The sequence below is a fragment of the Zeugodacus cucurbitae genome, chromosome 4, assembly GCF_028554725.1.
Source record: "Zeugodacus cucurbitae isolate PBARC_wt_2022May chromosome 4, idZeuCucr1.2, whole genome shotgun sequence".
NCBI lineage: Eukaryota > Metazoa > Arthropoda > Insecta > Diptera > Tephritidae > Zeugodacus > Zeugodacus cucurbitae.
In genome coordinates, this window is record NC_071669.1 from 69,857,795 (window position 1) to 69,880,032 (window position 22,238).

General features: G+C 32.7%; 1 protein-coding gene across 7 annotated transcripts; it reads left to right on the top strand.

Annotated features, from left to right (window-relative positions):
* The first annotated feature begins 3 nt into the window (after window positions 1-3).
* LOC105213166 (transmembrane protein 184B) lies at window positions 4-18,523 on the top strand. 7 transcript variants are annotated; one of them, XM_011185803.3, is made up of 9 exons: window positions 4-465; window positions 9,998-10,265; window positions 10,361-10,526; window positions 10,599-10,857; window positions 10,924-11,093; window positions 11,163-11,329; window positions 12,468-12,542; window positions 12,608-12,692; window positions 16,343-18,523. In XM_011185803.3, the coding sequence occupies exons 2-9, from the start codon at window positions 9,999-10,001 to the stop codon at window positions 16,621-16,623; spliced, it is 1,470 nt and encodes a 489-aa protein (XP_011184105.2). In that variant the 5' UTR covers window positions 4-465; window position 9,998; the 3' UTR covers window positions 16,624-18,523. The 7 variants fall into 7 exon arrangements, with proteins under 7 accessions (XP_011184105.2, XP_011184097.2, XP_028895741.2 ...); XM_011185795.3 differs by having other exon boundaries at window positions 4-205; XM_029039908.2 differs by lacking the exon at window positions 4-465 and adding an exon at window positions 7,823-7,869.
* Window positions 18,524-22,238: the final 3,715 nt, after the last annotated feature.

Here is a 22,238-nt window from a genome sequence, read left to right on the forward strand (position 1 = left end):
GCACAGCAGTCATTTCGTATTTATTTTTCATAGTAATCAGTGAGTTTTTCCTCCAAGTTTATAAAGTGTTTTTTGAAAAGATTGAATTCGGTTCAATTGCTTAAAAATATCGCATAATTTAGTACAAATTACGAACAACTCGCGCACAAAAATCGAATAACGAGTGTTTGAAGTTTAATAAGTGAATTTTAGCAACATACATGAAGTAAGTGAAAAAGGCAAAGCCAAAGAAAAAACGTCATCTTTGTCCAATTGATTCGCTGGCGACTACAACGACATTTGCAACAAAAAAATATTGGGAAGAAATAAAAAAAAGAAATTAAACAATAATCATATAAATGACAAGTGGTTCGTTTTAGTTGACTTTCTGGGACTTATTCAAACGCTATTAAAAAATAAAATTAAAATATTAAAGTGTCAGCAGTAATACAATAAAACAGCCTATATAAGACGCAGACAAACAAGGTTAGTGCCAATTGGAAAGTTGTATGCCTGTGCAAAATATATTGAAAAATAATAGACAGTAAAATTGGTACATATGTATATGCATATATTGAAATGGGTTTTATTTGTTTCAGAAAGGAGCAAAATATTGGGGATATACATTTTGTGTTCACGTTATTAGTACATACAAATGTTTTCAGAAAATTCTAATATATAGTGGTCTGATATTTATATTTGTTATATTTAAAATACAATGTATACATGTAAGCTAGATTTGTTACTCACGATTGTACATAAATATAAGAGCGGTCGAAGACCCTTCCAATTGACTTATCATTAACTTCAATGTCCAAGTATCTATACAAAAAGTTTATGACAAGTTTTTCATTCTGTTAAAGCTCTAACTATTAATTAGCCAGTAAAAGTAAAAATAACATAGTATTTTGATAAAAATTAAGAATTTGGTACATTTAGAATACGCGCTGAGTTTTAAATTAAAGCAAATTTAACTGCAATTTTTCTTCATAATTACAATTATGTTTCTCAGGCAAATATTCGCATACAGTGCAGCTTATAGCTCAAATATTGGAAGCCATATGTTCGCGTGGGGCAACGACACATTAATATGAGTTTTTTGTATTTGATTGTGCATCCGTATGTGTGTTTTACAAATTGTGTTTATCTTCTAAAACGTTATCGCCACGTTTGTGCAAAAACAGATTCAGTTTGACCGAAACTGCTAATGAGCAATCATCAAGGCATTGCTTTTCCCACACATGTTTAGAAGTTTGGTTTGTTATTTTTCGCAAAAATTGCAATTTTAAACCATTTTGTTAAATTCTTGATTGAAAAGCAAGCAAAGCGGAGAAAGCAATTGACATGAACAATTTTGAATTCCTGTATTAAAACAATATATTTTTTTGCTATATTAAATCCAAATCAGTTTCCGTCCTTATTAATATGCTTAGTTACTTTTGTTCAATGTGTTTGATTTGTATGTTGTACTCTATTATATTCGCTGCTTTTCGTGTCAATTAATTGGTCACTTTGGCGCACAAACATACCATACATACCAATGTGCATACAAACATGAAGTTTAACTGCCTCTATTTGTGTACTTCGAAGTCTTGTCAATATTTTCATCGATTATTATTTTGTATACCATACATACACATTTCAGTTTTCGTTATTTATTAATATTTTCGTTTATTGTTTGACCGTGAATTGTTTGTTGCATAGTTTGTTACTTGTCTCTCATCGCCTACCGTTTTCTTACAAAATAATATAAATCGCTAATAACAAATATCGGTAAACAAATAAATGTTTGTTTTAAACGTTATTTAAAGTCAACATGAATTTAGCTGTTTACTCTCTTCCTTAGTCTCATTTATGCTTCTCGGTCTCTTCGTTTTAATATTTTTTTTTTTTTTGTTTTTCATTTATTTTATTTTAACATGGTTTGTGGGTATTTTTGAAATTTAACAAGCTTTCTTTCTGTGAGATGAGTCAAATGCCAGCTGTGCGGTCATCGCGTGAATGATTAACAAGTTTTTCAGCTTTAAAAATATGCAGTTTCTGCGAGATTCACGTTTCCGTTAAAATGTGTTGCTCAGCAAGATTGTAGCGTGAACGTAGCCACAACTTTTTATTTTAAATTAAAATAAATCAACTAATCAATTTTGTGATTGAAGCTTTTAAATGTTTTACCGTAAATAATAAATATATAACAAATAGAGGGACGGATTGTACTTAAACAAGTGTTTTCTAAGCATTATGTTCGACCTTTTAAATAATATAGCCTAGTAACGAACTGATAGTAAAAAATATTATATATTATTTAACTGTAAATACTTGACATTAATTTTCCAGTCTCATTTCATCATCTGTCGTGTGTAATTTTCTACAAATTATTATTATTTTCAAAAGCTTTTGCTATCTGATAAATACAGATAAATTTTGTTCTCAAAAAAACATGTTAAATATTTACGAGCATGTATTTCGTTTTGTTTTTTGCTTTATTTTAGCTATTTGCTACTCAACTTGAAGTTGAAACGCGCAGCGCGAGAGATGTGTTCCGCTCACCAAATACTTGACTATCTGCGAACGTGTCATTAGCTTCGTTTTGCACAATTGTGGCTATCTATTTCCCATACTACCTTTATTGTTGTGATTGTCTGTGCGAATTGTGTGTGGTTGATATACTATTTTATTTTTATTTTGCTTTATATTCGCACAGAAGTATATGGTAATGTAACCATCATGCTTCTCAAGGCTAGCGGGTGTTGTTGGTTGAATGATTGTTGAGGTGTTTGATGTTCGCAGTTATGCTGCAGCGTTTAGATACTTCCTCTGCTATAATAAATTCTGTTTGTCTTCTCTATTTTCTCATATCTTTTTTCAACGCATAGCAGCGCATTCTTCTCTACAATTATTGTTGTATTTATAACACAGTTAAACATTACACAAATTGTGCTACACCTATTCGAGAGATAATTACATACATACATATATATTTACTTGTTTTTTGTTTCGCGCTGCATAAATAATAGGTTATTCATACGTCCTGTACGCCGCAAAGCACACAAACATACACATAATACAACACCATTAGCAACCACTTAAGTGTATGAACCCACAACATCACTCTTCCCTCTTCACTTTTCAATCTTCAAAAGTTTAAGCTTGTGCCTCCAAAGCCGTCGAGTCAGCGAACTACTTAGGCGCGCAGTCAGCCAGCCAGCCAGTCAGTCAGTCAGTCTAGCGTTCAGTTAACAAGTCTTACTTACTCATCTGTCTTCGCCCTGCAGTGGTCTCTCATTACCAGGTACCAGCTTCGTCATTGCGGTGTTGGATTAGCGCCTTTTCGCAATTGCCGGTTTTTCTTTTCATGTCTGCTGCCTACCTATGTACCTGATGTTACCAATTTGCTGTGAGCTCTCTTTATTTTCCTGTTTTTATATTAGTTTTCTTTCCTACATGTTTATCTATGTTTAAGCATTTCATGGACACATTACCAGCTCACCTCACCAACCATTGCTCATTATCGCACGACTTATGTGGGCATCGCCTTTATTTTTTCACATTTTTTCACTCCTGCTTTCTGCGTTTACCTTTTTCCTTGGTTTAATGAACTCTTGTGGGTTTACAAATTACCTTCCTGTTGTAAATTGAAACATTACTTTTGACATTAGCAACAAGCAGTCCATTGCTTAGACAAATGTAGACTCAGTTCTTCAATCCTCTCTCTGTGTGTGTAGTGATAAACACTCGCTTTGACAAATAATTATTTTTATTATTGGTGGCAAATTTTTATCTCGATAACGGTTATATCAGAGAGGATTTTTTATTACATTAACAGATTCGTTTAACTATCACTCTCGAAACAGATATGAGAAAGTTGTTGAAGAATTGGATTTTTTGGTCCTCAAACAAAAATTCTTCAAGGCTTAAGGAAGGTTTTTATTTGCATCAACTGCACCAAAATGAAAAAACCTTGTCAAATATTGTCGAAGAATTTTAATAAAAAATTCTAATCCCAACCGCAAGGTAATCGAAAATTTTCAAATATTCTCGCTTTACTGTCATGGATTATACTCTACACCCTCTATATACACTCGTTAAGTCTATGGTGTCTTCGCATTTACCAGATAATATACTGTATAGATAACGGTATTTATTTTCGTGTGCGTGACGTAGTGCCATTTTAATGTTCAAGGCTTTCAAGGTGTGTCATCTGCCAAGTTCCTTTCAGCATATGCCATCGTGGCCACTTTGCTCACCATATTCAGTAGAGCTCAACCCTCATAGCCAAGCAGTCTGACAGTCAGTCAGCTAAAAAACACACATGCATGTGTACATATATACGAGATGTGTGTTTTTGAAATATTTGTTAGAATGCTTCCATGATTTACATACATTTTTCCTGTGTAAATAAAAAGCCGCGCCGTTTTAGTTGGCTTTCCTGCTTTATTCAGCTAGCTTCTAACATTATTTTCTTGTGTAGATATAGTAGAGTATATTATTTTCGTTTAGTTAAACTCCTTCACACGTTTTTTGTTGCTTCATTTATTTGTCACAAATTCGTCGTTTCTTTATTGCAACACGCTTCGTGCGGCACAAATACCCTGAGTAGCTTAGTTCATAGGTACTACATAAGTGTCTATGTTGCTTTTGTTGTTGCTTGACGCTTTTGGGCAATCCCCGAAAAAAAAAATAAACGAAAAATCGCTACACTCTTACTACTCTTTGCTCGGCGAAGATGTGACCCAGTTTAGAACGGTATATTCGCTTTATGTGAACTCTTACACATCTGCATTTTTAATGCGGCACTTTTGCTTTTTATTCTTTATTTAAGTTCACTTAACCTGACAGATTTGAAGAAAAGCGAATTTTATTCTCAACAAATTGCTCTGTGTATCTTTGTGCAGCAGTTTGTTGCTCCAGCGTGCCACACTTTGGGAGAAGAGGTGTTCTTTTTGTATGAGTCTATGTGATCTCACTAGGAATGAATGCTTAATTTGAAGACATTCTTACTTTCTATTTAAAATTCAGAAATATTTTGTTTTATTTTTTTGGTTTTTATAATTGGAAACATTTGCTATCCAAAATTAGAATATTTCTTAGAATCTAGTATGCTAAGAACTCTTTAGAGTAGAATTGGTCAATTATCGGTTTATAATTTAATGTAATAACCCAAGAAGTCTATCAATTTCTTTCAATGTTACAGTCTGAGAATATTTCTACTCGTGCTCCAGATATCAGAGTAAATGAACAGCAGTGCATCTATTTTTAATGTCAGTCAAAACGGCTTGAAAAATGCGACAGGGGTCTGGAGTCTGAAACCTGTATTCATAGAAAGTTGACGACAGCGCCGTCTTTGAGAGGAATCAAAAACCTCTAGTTTTGTTTTTAGATGTCATGTTCTAGTTACAATAATTTTTTCTAGAGAGTTTGTGTCTACTAGTTCTTGTTTATTTTAGGTTATGAGCGAGACTTTAAAAGCAATTGTTCGAGACCTTAAACATTACGAAAAAAAAAATTTAATTGAAAATCACAAATTTCAAATCTATAAATCGACCTTTGCACAGCTGTGCCAATTTCGTGCTCGTTGAATAATAATTATAATTTGTAATAGCTTTTGCAATTAACCAAATGCTTTTTTCCATTTCAGTTTACACAGCCTAGTCAATTTTCTATGACATTAAACAAATTAGTCTGAACATTTAACATTTAATCGCAGTTTCACTGAATTTGCCGCTTTAAAGTCAGTCTCTATCGATTTTCCACCAACGCCATTGCGAAAGCAACAGTCAACCATTTAAATAATTAAAGGTTGAGTAAAATATTTTACTTGTTATTGTGGTAAAGTGATATCAGTAAATATCTGCAAATAGTGTATTTGTATGGAATTTTGTAATGGAAAATATTGCGAAAGCGTGGGCCTTTCTTCTACAACGTGCAAATGTATCTAACTACGGTTGACAGACAAAACCTGCTAAGTACTTTTAGACAATTTTGAGTTATCGTGTTTGACATAAGTTTTAATTACTTTTGTTTGTAACCAAACTTGTATTACAGCATTATCCCCGATTATTTAGTAGTTATATTCCAAAAAAAATTAGCAGGATTAGTTTTTTTTTCATTTCAAAATTTATAGTTTTTTATAAAAATGGCAAACGCACTTAAACCCTTTTTCCGCTTAGCTGCAACTATGTTATACATTCGCGTAATAACAGTACGTGATACACACCATATAACAGCGCGTCTGGTGACCATGACCATTTAAGGACGAGGCGTTGTTTTTCCTATCCCCATAACACGTAATCCTCTCGCCTCATTTGGCAACATACTACTGCCATAACAGTAGTTGGCTTCCTAGGTTTTTATTTGTTTTTCATGACACCATTTTTTGCATTTTTTATGCAACCGTTTGTGCTGTTGTGTTTAGTTTTGTGTCCTGTTTGTTTCCACGTATATTTTATCCGGCACTTCAGTGTCATTTTCACGCGATTAATAGGCACTGCCAGCCGGTGTATTTACAGACGTACGCGTATATTCGTCGTTTCATATATTTTCGCATTTATTTGCACCATTTTCTACGTAGTTTATATCGCTAGTCTGCAAATATTTATAGCGGCGCGTGGTTTTCCATTTTACGATGATCTAATAGTTTGCTTTATTTTCCGATTCCCTCATTCGCGTATCTACAAATGTCCATACAAGTAACGCGCACATATATCCACTTTCTCTCGACATAACCGCATGAACCGTAACTCTGCTGGACTTGAACCAGAGCTCGTGCGTGAGTGCAAGGCTAAGCGCATAGTGCAGCGTGGCGCAAAGTAGCGACCGAAGTATAACAAAAAGAAGCAGCTGAAGATGAGGTACGCTAGTTTCGAGCGTTCCAAATTGCGTTGTCATACCAGTTGCTTGGCTTAGGTTAGGTTATGTTAAAAGAGGCTGACTTCCGCGACAGGTTTTGCAATGGTACCCACTTGGACAAGTAAAGGCGTCAGTCCGTTGTGATTACAGGAGACTACTAAGTATTGATCGCAAAGTAGAGCTTTAGGTATCACCGAAGCGCTTGAAGCCTATCACAAATTTTATGAGGCGGTTATTTTCTAATCCGGCAAGTTCCCATGGTTCGCCTGAAGTACGGCTACCGCGATGTTCCATCTTCTGTCTTGCGAACGTGGATGAGGAAAGGACTTGTTGTTTCCACGTCGCCTTCTTCCAGACAGCTATGACAGTTTGCGTCCGGCAAGATTCCTAGCTTGGCTTACTTTCTTCAACTTTTTGTGGTCTGTCATTCTATAATTGCGCATCCTACATGGTTTAAGTCACTTTGAGACGGTTAACGTCGATCATTTTTGAGGGGAATCTTTCAAAGAAACCATAGTGAGATCTACCGGATGCAACAAAAAATTTTGTAGCATTAGTTGTAGCCAAGACCAAGTCATTATTTAATGAATATCATATTTTCCTAGTAGGGAGTTTGAATTTGAACATTTCATCTTTATTTTCAGCAACTCACTATGCCCATAGCCTAAGACACTTGATTATAACTGTAAATTGCGATGGAGGTGTAGCTACAAGGGTCTAGTTAATAACTTATAAGTATACTTACACGCGTTCGCATCACTTCTCCTGTCATTGTCAACATTCATTCAAATATGATATTAATATGATGAGAGATATTAAATGAAAAACGTCGCTTAACGACGAACAATGACGACGGCATGTATACGACGCAGTGAACGTGTGAATAAGTGAATGGGCGAAAATATATGGATGCATGTCATACATGGACATATAGTACATACATATGTATGTACTATAATGTGAATGCGTGTTGTTATAATTCAATTTTTATCTTGCCATACTTCAACATTTAATGGCGCATATTATAACGAATGATATCGAAAGGTACATGTGTGCATATGTGTTCAAATGTGTGTGTGCTTATAGTCATTTACAAATATATGTAAGTATTTGACTCAAAAGCTTTTCCAAGAAATGCTGTTCTTTTCACGACTTTCTTATCAGTGCGATAAACTTCGTCAAAAGTAGATTAAATGCATCGTGTGGTCACAGATACGAGGCGTTTTTCGTGTGTTCTCTTTTATCGGCAACTTTATATTTATCAATATTTTGAGTGAATAAATATGTATGTGTCAGCGCTTTGTGTGTGGAGTAAGCAATTTTTGTTATTTTTTGTTCTGGTTTCAGTAAGGTCTAGCAGGTGCACTGGTGTATTCAGAAACAAAGATAGTGCGTTTAGTTTGAACTTCGAATAAATTATCGGTAAAATGCTAATTTCATAAACGCATTTCATCGTGAGAATTCAAAGTTGGTGTGTAATGGCATATTGGCATTGTTTTCATAACAAGACATGGGGATAAGATAATGTTAATGTCGATCTAACAGCAATATAATTAAAATATAGTATTTTTATTATATTATAATAAATAATATTCTAGTTAAAATAAAAAGAATTCTCGGGAATTCTCCGTTTGCAAGGGTGTCATATTGATAAAAGTAATGGTTAGGTATTCTCTAATATCTGAAGTAAAAACTTGACATTAGAAAACAGTGACCAGTTAAATCACTTCTAAATTTATGATCTGATACACAACAACTTATGTTAAGACAAGCTTAAGGCAGTAAGTAGTCTGCTTTACAGGGTTCAAAAAATCGATTTTTTTGTCTTGTTTTAAATCTCTTCCAAAACTATCCAAGAATATGTCTTTAAAATTCCAGAGACCAATTCGACATATTTTCGAAGCTAGAGCAGTTTTAGTGGCCGAGCGTCGAGCAGGTGCGAATGTGCCCGACCGAAAACTTTAAAACGCGTTTTCTCGAGTTTTCATTTTCACAAGGGTTAGAAAACGGTGCCGGCCATCGCAAAAAGAATATATTTCCGATCGAAAAAAACCAAAGAGATCTAGCTTCAGTATTAAATTATCTTCTATTTGAACTAAAAAAGTTGGACAAAAGTATTATTTAAACTACTTGTTTTGCAACTTAAAGTCAATTTTTTTTCTTAAAAAAGTGATTTTTTTTTCAAACTTCGCGAAAATTTGGAATTTTATAACTTCTTCGGTATTTTTTTAGTTCATAAAGAAAAGAAACTTATAAAAAAAATAAAAAATTGGTTCGACTGTTTCAGATGCATCGCACGACCTCCATCACCGGTACCGATTTACAAGTGCAGACACCAGGTGCTCCAGAAAAATACTTACAACTTTGAAAAAATTTCGATATTTTTTAATAATAAATATTGTTTTTTAAGCTTTAAATATAGTACACTATCGTCTTAAAATTCCGTTAACCGCAATCATTTCCTTCCCTTTCAAAAAAAATTGCTAAAAAAACACTTTTTTTCGGCTTCTAAAGCCTTAAAATATATTTGTAATTAATTCTTACTTATATGTACATCAACCAGAGCTCCTATCTCACTTAATACTTTCGAATGAATTTTTTGTTTTATAAAATATGTCTAATTAGTAAATTCTAAGAAAAATAATGTTCCTAATTAAGAAATAAATATTAGATGTTATAATGAAATGTAGTGACAAGAAATATTCACTTTTACAAAGTGAACAAACGCGCAGGGAAGAGACCTAATCAAAATTCAATGAATACGGGTATTTACAAAGAAACTTATGTGAAATATATGATGTATGTAAAAATATACAAAACACTGTTGAACTAACAACAACAAATTGTGTACGAAACTTTTATCGTTTTATTTCAGCACTGATATTACAGACTTTCATAGATTTTATAGATTAGAGGAACGTATTTTGAAGTGCTGAATGCCACTTCTATTTGATAACTACTATTGCTACTGATTTTATTATAGCAATTTGTGCGGAATTCTGCATAAAATTTAGTGTTTTTATTGGGAGAATCAATATTTTATACTAAATTTAAAAAGTTATTTACTCATATACAAAAACAAAAACTAATTTCAACAATACACATTACTCTATTTTCATATGCGCCCTCATCTAACTGACACTTCCAATGAATTCGTCGCATACGCACACAGTATGAACAGCGTTGTGAATAGCACAGCGCCAAGTACAACGAGCTTCATTGACCCGAATGGCACAGCAGCAGCCGTCATCGCAGCCGCCGCATCGACGATGACCGAATCGACTACGCTGAAACCAAGTATCGTTGTACAAGCCAAACCAATGCCGTCGCCCATTGATCCGCTCAGTCACGTCGGTGATGGTATCTTCCTGCAAACAAAAACCGCCCAAGGACTTGCGACCGTATTCGTTTGGGCGGCACTTTTTATCACATGCCAACAGGTGGGTAGATAGTGCTTGCGTATTAAAAAATCGCAATTGTAATGCTTTACTTTGTTTGTTTTTGTTTTCTTATTGCATTTGTCTCACGCTGTTAGATTTATCAACATCTGCGTTGGTATACAAATCCACAGGAGCAACGCTGGATAGTGCGCATCCTGTTTATTGTGCCCATGTATGCGACATACTCGTGGATCAGTTTGTTTTTCTTCAATTCGGATAATGTGTATGTGTACTTCTTTACCGTGCGCGATTGCTACGAAGGTAAACACACGAAATTGCCAGGATTTGTTGAATTCTTTCTTATAAATAAGATTTGTATAATTTCTCCTTTAGCGTTTGTCATCTACAGTTTCCTGTCGCTCTGCTATGAGTACCTTGGTGGTGAGGGCAATATCATGTCCGAGATACGCGGCAAACCAATTAAGAGCTCGTGCCTGTATGGCACCTGTTGTCTGAAGGGTAAAACCTATACAATTGGTTTCCTGCGCTTTTGCAAGCAGGCCACATTGCAGTTCTGCTTGGTGAAGCCGCTGGTGGCATTCATTATTATATTCCTGCAAGCCTTTGGCCACTATCATGATGGTGATTGGAGGTACGAGCATGTGAAGACAAACAATATTTTGTAAACCTTTTTTAATATAATTGTACTGTTTTACAGCGCAAATGGCGGTTACATCTACATTACCGTTATCTATAATATATCCGTGACTCTTGCCCTATACGGCTTATATCTATTCTATTTCGCCACACGTGATTTACTCACACCATTCGAGCCTGTATTGAAATTTTGCACAATCAAATCGATTATCTTCTTATCGTTTTGGCAAGGTGAGTCACATACATTTTTCAAATTTTTTTTTATTTAATTTACTAATTATACGTTGTTGCCGCGCACAGGTGTTATGTTGGCCATTTTGGAAAAGGCCAAGGTCATTTCGCCCATTGTGGACAGCATGGGTACGGTCACCTCAGCTGGTACTGTGTCGGCGGGTTATCAAAACTTTTTCATTTGCATTGAAATGTTGTTCGCTGCGATTGCGTTGCGCTATGCCTTTCCCTATCAGGTGAGTTAAAATAATAACAACTATTATTCTTGTTTACTTTCTTCATAATTACTTTTCTTTGTAATTAGTGTTTATGTCTAATCTTCGCTTATATTTTATGTATTTTTTGCTTTGCCAACAAGTTCATTGAGTGTAAATGTTTGTCAGGCGGGCGTGTTGGCTTGACATGCTATTGTCGATTGATAAGATAAATATGAACTACTCATATACATACCTACATATTTCGCAGACAATTAACACTATTGCGTCTGCTTGTGTTGAGCTCATACTCGATTAGTCAGTAGAAAGCGTGGACAGTAAAGTTAGACGTTGGATCGGTGAAAATCGAAAGTATAAAGTTAATTTGGTATGTCGTTTTTATGGTCAATGCGTAATGGTTAGGCATTGGAGCGTGGCAAATATTTTGCATTTTTATTTGCCTCTTTATGCGCCTCATCTTTTTGCGCTGTTTTTTCTTAGCGTGTGTGGAGAGGTATGTGTTCATATCATGCAGATTCATAGTTGATCTAAATTTATTTTATTAACATAGCCGACTTTGTGTGGCCATATACTCAGTTGACTTGTTATCAGTAGCGTTGTCTTTATGAGTCATTAGTTGATTATTCACAAATTTTAAAATATTGGATTCTAAATACGCACAGACACAGGCGGGCAGTAAAATAGGTACACATTTTTTCCAAGTTTTGGTAATTTATTATTATTACTATATTTTTAATTAATTTTATACATATTTCTAAGTATTTACAAAGTTCACAAATTAAAAAATCAGATAAGGGATGCTGTCTGTAGCACCGTTTATATGAATCTACGTCTCTGCCGCTAATTTTATTAAATACTGATTCTTTAATTTATAAAAACCTCAACAAAATGCGTGGATTATTGTATACCTTCCAAAATGGTAGATACCTTCCACTAACCTCCAAATGCCGAATATAAGATAATTCGTACCACACACCTCCCTTTCCTGTCCTTATACAGCATATTTCTGGTAGTATAGAAGTTATCCAATTATATAAATTATCTAGATATAATAAATGGATCGTATTAGTACATACCTTCCACATACACAGAATACGCGGACTGCCTAGCAAACATGAGTAGATACGTTCTAATTAATATCGAATTTCTTCTTTTACAGGTCTATGCGCGTAGCTGTAATGCCGATGGCCAAGGACGCTCTGTTACCATGCAGTCAATTTCTAGCAGCCTTAAAGTATATAACCTCAATTTTATTTCATTATGTCTAGACCAAATATAATTTTGTTGTTACTTTTTCAGGAAACAATGAATCCCAAGGATATTATGACAGATGCTATACACAATTTCCATCCACAATACCAACAATACACGCAATACAGTTCTGGTAAGTCCGCTTCCATCACTTTCCCATGTGATTTATTAAATATGCATGTTTTATTTGTGGCTACAAACTCTGCTTTTCTTGTAAATTTGATATGCATCCTGCCTGCAACTATTTTATCACTGTAAGGTCTTACATCATACCACTGCTATATCTTATATACCTTAACATTACTACCATTCCATAGCCAACTAAACCCTGCTTTTGTCCCCAAACCATTTGCCAACATCCCACTAACCATTCAGAAATGCTTACAGCTTTGTACTGTTAAATACTAATTTTCATCATCACCATTTTACCCGAATCGCCTGCGTTTTGGTTAGTGAGTAGTGCTTTAGGTGTAGGGGGTATACAACAAAACCGTTATAACTCACGCGTACTCAAACTTAAACTATTTCTATCTCCCTTGCACTTGCATTTTATCTACCTTGAAAGGTCGCTCGCAATTGTAAAGCGCACCCAAGTTCAAGTCTAATGCGTTTTGTATTAAAAAAAAAACACACACAAACATTTTATTTTCGTTCTTTTCATTTTGGTTTTGGTTCTACTTGGGTTTCATTTTATGTTTGCCAACAATTTATTTTCGTTACCAACCACTTTGGGTTTCTTCAAAAATTTGTTTTTTTCTCTTCTATTCCTTTTACAGAAGTTACCTCGTCTCAGCGTTATGAGAAACTTTAAAATCAATGTCTGACAATGTGCTAATGCGCCGCCGAGCGGAAGATATGTAATGTTGTGAGCGTTGAAGCGGGTGAACAGAAACAGAAACAGAAATAGTACTTACATATAATTTAATAAAAAAAACAAAAAAAAAAAAAATTATTATTGAAAAAGCAGCAAAAAAAAACAAGAAAACAATTCTAAAGCGATATTTCTTTAGTGCTAATGCGTGGAAAAAATGCCTTTGCGTAGTGCATTTGCTTACCAAAATTGCCTTATACAAAACACATACGAGTACATATAAATATATATAAATATTTATAAATAAAAAGAAAACACGATGAATTTCAATCAAACGAAACGAAAATGGCGTAGCTCTTAAGTTTACATAAAAACAAAAATAATCACAGACACACACATCCACAGGAGGTATGCATTTTTTCGTTCGTTTACTCAATATGTTATATGTATGGACACTGTTTTTTTATTTTATACTTTTAAGTTTATACAAGCGTCTTTTGTTTAGCGTAGCTCAAGGTGCACCTGGTTCAAGGCACTGTCTCGTTTTAACATATAGAAAAAAAAAATCAAGTCAAGAAATAGTATATTTGCTACCACTCATTCCTATCACTTTTAACAACAGGAATAAATATTATCTATTTTTTATTAAATTCTTAATATTTTTATGTTTTTTTTTTTTATATATCTATTAATCTATGAATGTTTACCCGTTAGGTATATTATTTTTTCTTATATTCTACAGAAAAAAAATTTATAGGTTAGTATAAAACTTATAAATAGATAGAAATTTCCCAACACAACAAAAATTAGATACCCAAAATATTAGAAGAATCTGCCTTCGCGTACTTATTTAGTAAAATAGAATTTTTATGCTACTTTGTATGTACTTAAAGCTCAAAGTACTTAACTTGCACAATGAAAAATTAAAATTTGTTTTTTTTACAATATTCAATTGTAATTGTTTTTTTTTTGCACTTCCTTTAACACTCAAAGAATCTTGTATGTCTTCAGTTTATACATTTTACTCCGGTGCAGTTACTTTAAAGAGTTAATTTGCTTTATAATGTGTTCTTTTTTTATAAAAACAACTATATTGCCACCAGCGAAATTGTTTTTTGCGTTTTTGTTGTTATAACAGCGTTAATCATTCCAAAACCGTTTTTAACGGTATAAATTAGCGATTGTTGTTAGAAATATATGCTCTTTAAAGCAAATTTATCCACTTGCATTTAAAACATTTCTTCAATATATATAATACAGGCGCTATAACTATTTTTTCGAAAATCAATTTCGAAACTTTTATCTAATCATTTAATTTTATTGTTGTTGTCAAAGCGACATACATATTTCCCCCAAATTAGCTTTTAATTTTCGTCGCACATCTGACTGCTCTAGCCTGAGTGGTTTTAATAAGTCTTCTGGCCCCAAATGGGTTCTTCTGTATCACTAGTTTTGATTTTTATTGTTTACAGCAATCTTTTTCCGTTGGCATACTTTTTGGGCGTATTTTGTTTTATATCGGATTTAAAAATATATTTATATTTTATATTTATTTTTTGCAAAAAGTTCTCGCTTATATCTTAACAGTTATTGATATCATTTGAATTTGTTGCATTTCACACATTGCTCAAAAAAAAGAAATTAATACAAAAAAAATATTAAAATAATTAAATAAACAAAAAAATAATAATTGTCATTGCAAAATTAACTTATAATTATATTTTATTTTTTTTTCAATTTAAATTGTTTTATTTATATTATAACATAAAAATATAATACTATTTTTGTTTTATTTCTTACAACAACATTAAACTAAAAAATTCCAACAAACAATAAAAACAGATTTTTTATATATCTTTTTTGAACTTTTTTTAAATTTTATTTTATTGTATGTACTGTGTTTCTCCTTTACAAGCACACATACTATCGTATTGCACAATATTATTTTTTAGCTTTTATGTGATAGCCTTACATACAATACGCATGTGAAATTTTTAAGCATACCTAATTGTACTAAAGATTATTTACCACAATATATTATATATGTATTTGAAACTTTGTGAATTATATGGAAATTGCATATAAATTTAATTATTTTTAAACAAAATATTGTATGAATTTTTATTATAAATATTAAATAAAATATGTGTGCTTAAGTATGATGGTATGTGTTTTTTTTGTGATTCTGTTTTACATATTTTCTTTATTATAAAATATTTGTGAAGTTATTGGTTTTTTTACGTGAAGAGTTTGAATTAAAATTTTGGGGACATATTTTTTTATAGAAAAAATTAAATTATGTACCATTATATATACATAGCTGTTTCTTAACAATTTTCATAATATTGACAAAAAAATTAAAAAAGGAATTAAAAAAAAAATAAAAAAAAATTATTTAAAAAAATAATTAAAAAAAAATATAAAAAAATAATTTAAAAAAAATATAAAATAATACTAAAAAAAATATAAAAAAATACTAAAAAAAAATAAAAAAAAAATAAAATAATAATATAAAAAATGAAAAATTAATTAGAAACCTATTAACTGTGTTATTCAAGCTCTGTTATGAGTTTACAATTAGTCCAGCGTTCTTATGAGTTTGGATTTCTTGAGATATTTCTTCTAATTAATCTTCTTGCGTAAAACAAAGACATAAAATTATTCTTTAAAATATTTAAAAAAAAGGTGGCAACGGTAGGACGGTTTAGTTTCTCATCGAGCAATCTCATCAATAAAATTGGGCCCATATTCACTTGCACCTCGTACTATTATAGAATAAGACAATAACAAAAATTATTTGATTTTTATTTTTAAATTTTCATAAAATAACTTTATTTTTTTATTCTCACAACTAATGCATGTGGCATGACGCTAATTACAAGCTTACAATTGTTTTTGCAAATTATTTTTCTTAAAAAATAACTGTGGTTTTGCTACTATGCGAAATTTGCAATTCTCAAATTCTCATTCAGGTGGTAAAAGTTCACGTGGCATGCGTGTCTCCTCCTACGATCCGGACGAACCGAATGCCACACAACACGGCAGCAACAACACAGGCGGTAATAACGGCACAATGAGCAGTTTGGGCAACAACAGTCAAGGCACACCCGGTGGCAGCATCGCCAGCTGCATGGCATCGAAAACGCTCGGTAATCAGAGGAAATTCATGCCGGGCGGTCAACGGGTCGCCACCATCAGTCAGAACTATAACGAGAAGACGATGCTGCTGAGCAGTGATGATGAGTACCAGTAAAGCGAGGTGTCGTGTCGTCGATGATGTAGTGAGTAATGGAAGCGAGCCGCCCTAACAGCACTTTTTAAATACAATAACAACTCACTGATTACACTGAAAGAAACAGTTGGAAGAAACCGTTTATACTTTGGACGTGTGTTGGCGATTTGATTGTAAACTCTTTAATTTGCTGTTTATTTTGTTTTGATTGGTGTGTCAGTGTTGCCAGACTGTCATAACTAGTAATCTAAAGTGTATTTTGTAGGAAAATAATGTTTTTGCTTTGCAAACTTAGTGCTTTATGCAAATTAATTTTTATTTCAAATTATTCCTTTTTGTATTTTTATCAAAAATATGTAGTATCAGTACAAATAATTACGAGTAAATACAAAAAAAAAAACAAAAAATAAGTTTTAAATGCCAGCAAGCGCAGCTGAGGTGCTATTTATAGATTTCATAAAATTTTTACTAGAAAATATGCAATTTATATGCCACAATTTTTGTTGTTGAACCATAAGTGAGGTTATGTTATTACCATTTTATTTATAAACTAATTTAATTACGTTATTCAATGCAAATTGCAAAATGCAGAACTGAACTGCCGTTGTTTACTTTGTGCTTTTAGCAAACCTCAGGCACACACACACATACTTATGTAATTATTAACTATGTAATTATGCTAGCAAAATATGTAATCCTTTGAGGTAAACTTGGCGTGCTTCTCTACAGCAAACCCAACAAATGTCCAAAATTGTTTCTATTAACATTATTAACAATAAAATATTATGTATTATTATTAATGTACACGTTGTGTGTATGTACAATTGTATAGCACGCATCTCCGTCGTTCGGTGGTCGTGTGTGAGTGTGTATTTTAAAATAAATATATTGCAAATGAAAATTAACAAAAAAAAAAGGAAAAATCCACAATATGTATGCTTTGCATTAGAATTTTAAGCGAATTATGGATTGTAATGTTTGAACTAGTGGCAGGCGCAGCGTACACTTGTGGGTACTTGTAGAGAGCGACATTTGTATTTGAGTGGAGCGGAAGCGGTTAGATATAAGAACTTTTCAAAAATCTAGATAAAGCACTGAAATGTCAGAATGTGGTATATTAACTGAACTGAAGAGTGGAGGGAAGTGTGGAAATCAACAGGAATTTGTAAATTCATTTTAAATATATTAATATTTATTTATACAAGATTATTTTTTATAAAAAAAAATATTTACTTAATATTTATAAATTTTATTTTTTTTTAATAATTTTTTGTTTTATTTTATATTTAATTATTTGTTTTAAATGTTTCTACATTTTATTTATTTTTTCTTCATAAATTAATACTAAAACTTTTTCAAAATATTTTTATATACAAAATACATTTATTTACTAATATATATTTATACATATGTAATTTTCCTGTTAAATTATTTTACAATTTTTAATAAACATACATGTATATTTCTTAACCTCTAACATAAAACTCCAATTCGAAATTTATTATAATATTAATGAGAAATTATAATCGTACAGTTCTGTGGAAAAAATTACATCCAGTCCTCTTACACGCTTCTCATTCAGTTAGTTACAGCGCAGAGAATTTAATTATGTTAAAATATTAAAATAAATCAATTACTTTTTTCCTGTAAAGAAAATTTGTATAAAAAATGTATTAAAAATGAAATAAAAATATTTAAAATAAAAAACCTGAAATAAATTATTAACAATATATGTATGTATGTATGTAAGTTTACTGAAAATATATACATACTATATGCGAACATTGTGTGAAATTGTAGCCTCTTTATTCAATTAATTTTTGAAATTATTTGAATTTGCAGAAAATAAAAATAAAATAAATCACCAATCAATCAAGTAATAAACTGGAGTTAACAACGGTTTGAGCAAGGTACTTGAAATATTTAAAAAATCTAATTTTTCGATTTTAAATCAATAGATTACGGTTGGTTTGTGGCGATAATGAGAGAAATCAGTCTAGGAATTACCCCAGTTGTCATATGTAAAACGATCTGTTACAGCTGAACATAACACTTCCGGCGTATTTCTTTTTGGATTAGGATAGGATTGAAATAATCAATTTTCCCCAGCTAATTTCGTTATTTACAGACTTTTGCTATGAAATTTATTTCCATTTTGAACACATGAAAGTTTGACCCCTAGCTTGACCATCCCTTTCCCTTGCTTTGCCTACTTTCACACATCCTTGAAAATGTAAGCAAATCTGGCCCCACTGGACCTCCCAAAACATAATCATGAATTCGGATCCCGTGACTCGTAAAAATGTGAAGGAACCCGACCCACCTGACTCTCTAAATGTAAATAGACCTACTCCATTTGTCCGGTCGGAAATCGAAAATCGCGAAATTCAAGCTCAGTCGCCTTATTTACACCATTTTTTTTTGCTTGTACTAGGTATAGTACAAATTCAGTTCAGATAGTAGCCTAATAATGGGCCTAATCATTGAATCCGCAGCGAATTCTATTTCGATACGATAAAGACTTTCGATCGAAAATGTTCATGTAATCATTGATTCCGTCGATAAACTGCTTTACCACAAAGTGAGAACGTGAACTGTTTTATAGACCAAATGCGACAAATTTGATAAAGTGTCTATGCTTAAAATAAATATTTTTGCTTTGTTCAACAAAAATTAAATCTGACCTTTAACTATTGTGAAATTTCTTCCAAAAAATATTTAATTCCCCTGAGGCTCTTTCAAAAAATTCCATCGCTATTTCGAGGGGGGCAACTTTATATCGCTTTTAAACATCTTTTAATTTATTTTTGTTAGTCTGTTTGTGTCTCTTGTTGTTAAAATACCAATTTAAAATATTATTTAGTCCGTTATCAGTAATAGTTTAGATAAAAACTTCCAAATGGTTTACTTCTTTTAAATTTTCGCAACTCACTCATCAACGGATAAATTTCGACAAAAATCTTCGATTTTGCGGATTCAATGATTTTGTAATTAGCGACATCTATCAGTCGCGGGATGTATTTATTCGAGTCGGTAAGTGAGTTCAATGTGATCGTAAATTTTATTCTCGATACGGTTTCAATGATTCCGACGTAAATTTTTTCGATCGTATCGAACAATTTCTCGATCGAAACGGATTCAATGATTAGGCCCAATGCATTCTCCAATATTCTTTCGGATTCCAAGGGGTTGATTGATAGTGAAGCTAATACAGTATGTGAAAAAGTTATAAAATTTTTCATATTAAACCTTTAGGTACTCAGCTGCACAATAAATGCATTTTTCCTATAGACCTTCATGGCACCTAACGTGTAATTGTAATACGTAAGTGCATATTTACATATGCGTATGTACATATATATGTACACAAGCCCATGAAAAAGTGATGTGATAATAAATTAATGATTCTTTTTATTCAATTTGTTGCGGAAGTTCGTTTACTGCTCGTTGTCGGTAAATGTTTCACTCAAGTACATACATTTTTAGACTTTTTGTGATTACAGCTTTTTCAGCACTCATACGCACTGTTGGTCGCAAATGGATTTATTGTTGCGTAATTGAGTGTTGTAAGTGTACAGATGTTCACGTAGTCGTTGTCCGATATATATATATATATATATATATATATGTACATACTATTTTAAATGTTTATATTGTAAAATAATGGGATTTTGTAGACTTTCAATCGGTTCCAGACCACCTATGGTTTTAATTTCAAGATTGCAATGGATTCGGAGACAGGTTGTATATACATATAGGTAGATGCATAAACACAGAGTTGTTATATGTAAATTCATTCATCACTTATGGATAAGCACTATGCATCTTTTAATTATATGAATAAATTCACGCTGATTTGCTATCTACTACTTCCACATCATTTATTTCAGTGCCGCTTAACCACAGCCAGTTAATGTCTTAAAAGCCTACGAGCTACTTCTCTCCATGCTGGCGCTGAAAGGAAAATCAAGTTATTAACATTCACAGTATGTAAATTGTAGATTTACTTAAAGGACAATGTCAAATCTGTCCTTCATGGATTCATCATACAAGGTACTTAATGTGGATAAGTGAGGTTTTTATGTCCATAAGACCACATTCTCACAAATTTTAAGGAATTTGCTGATTCTTGGAAGTAGTTGAATGGGACCAGAGCTCACCTATTCTTTAATTTTCAGGTCTTGTATCACTCAATTTAAGAATTTAGAGGTGGTAGAAGATGTTTACCTTTCAGTCTATGGTCTATGGTCTATGGTCTATGATATATGATCTATGATCTATGATTTATGATTTATGATTTATGATCTATGATTTATGATCTATGATCTATGCTCTATGGTCTATGATATATGATCTATGATTTATGATTTATGATCTATGATTTATGATCTATGATCTATGATCTATGATCTATGATCTATGATCTATGATCTATGATCTATGATCTATGATCTATGATCTATGATCTATGATCTATGATCTATGATCTATGATCTATGATCTATGATCTATGATCTATGATCTATGATCTATGATCTGTGATCTATGATCTATGTTCTATGATCTATGATCTATGATCTATGATCTATGCTCTATGGCCTATGATCTATGATCTATGATTTATGATTTATGATCTATGATTTATGATCTATGCTCTACGATCTATGGTCTATGGTCTATGTCTATGTCTAACCCTTACTAATTTGCTATGCATAGTCGATGTTGACATTCAATTGAGGTTTCCCATTTACTATTTCTCATTTCCTAATGGGTATTTTGCCAAGAGCACATTACGTTAAAAGCAATGAAATTAATAGAGAAACAGTAAATGCATTTTATTGAATTATTTTGTGACAAAAGGGCAGCAACAGCAATTCATGGCCACACAAGCATTGCACACAAGCAAAAAAAAAACAGTTAACCACTGATAATTCGATGTGTGCAGGTGGCAGAAAATGCAGCGAGCATTGCGATAATTTTCACTCGGTGACTGGAGTCGAGTAATGTGCAGGCGGTGAGGAGACACCTGTAAATAAACAATACGCACACATACCAACACACACACTCATGTGTATATAGCTGGGGATGTAGCGGACAAACAGCGATTGCGAGCGTTTATTGTTGATGGTGATTATTATTTTCATGTTTACACGCAATGAGCAAACAAAAGTGTTGCCAAAAGTGGGCGGACATGTAAGCGGACGCATGTACATACATACATCGGTGGGTGGTTGTGTATGTGTGGCTTGTGGGCGTGGTTGAGTACAGCGGTCGCGACCGAACAAATAAATTAAAAGCATTGAAAACCGCAAAAGAGCAAACAAGCTGCTGCGCACACTGTTGACGCGACGCGTATCTGTATGTGTGTGTGTGTGTAGCGGAGCGTGTAGCCACGTATCACGCGCGCATTTATGCAAATGCCGTTGTGCATGTTGCATTCGCGCCACAATCCGCAATGGTTGATCGAACGTGCGGCTTTCGCTGGCTTCATGTTGCACATTCGCAGCGTCATTATTATCCGTTGCTGTCGTGCATGTGTATGTGTGTGTGAGTGCGTGCATGTTGGTTTATTTGTTGTATAGCCCCTCGCATTATTACAATTAAAATTAATTAAATAATAAATTTTAAAATAATTA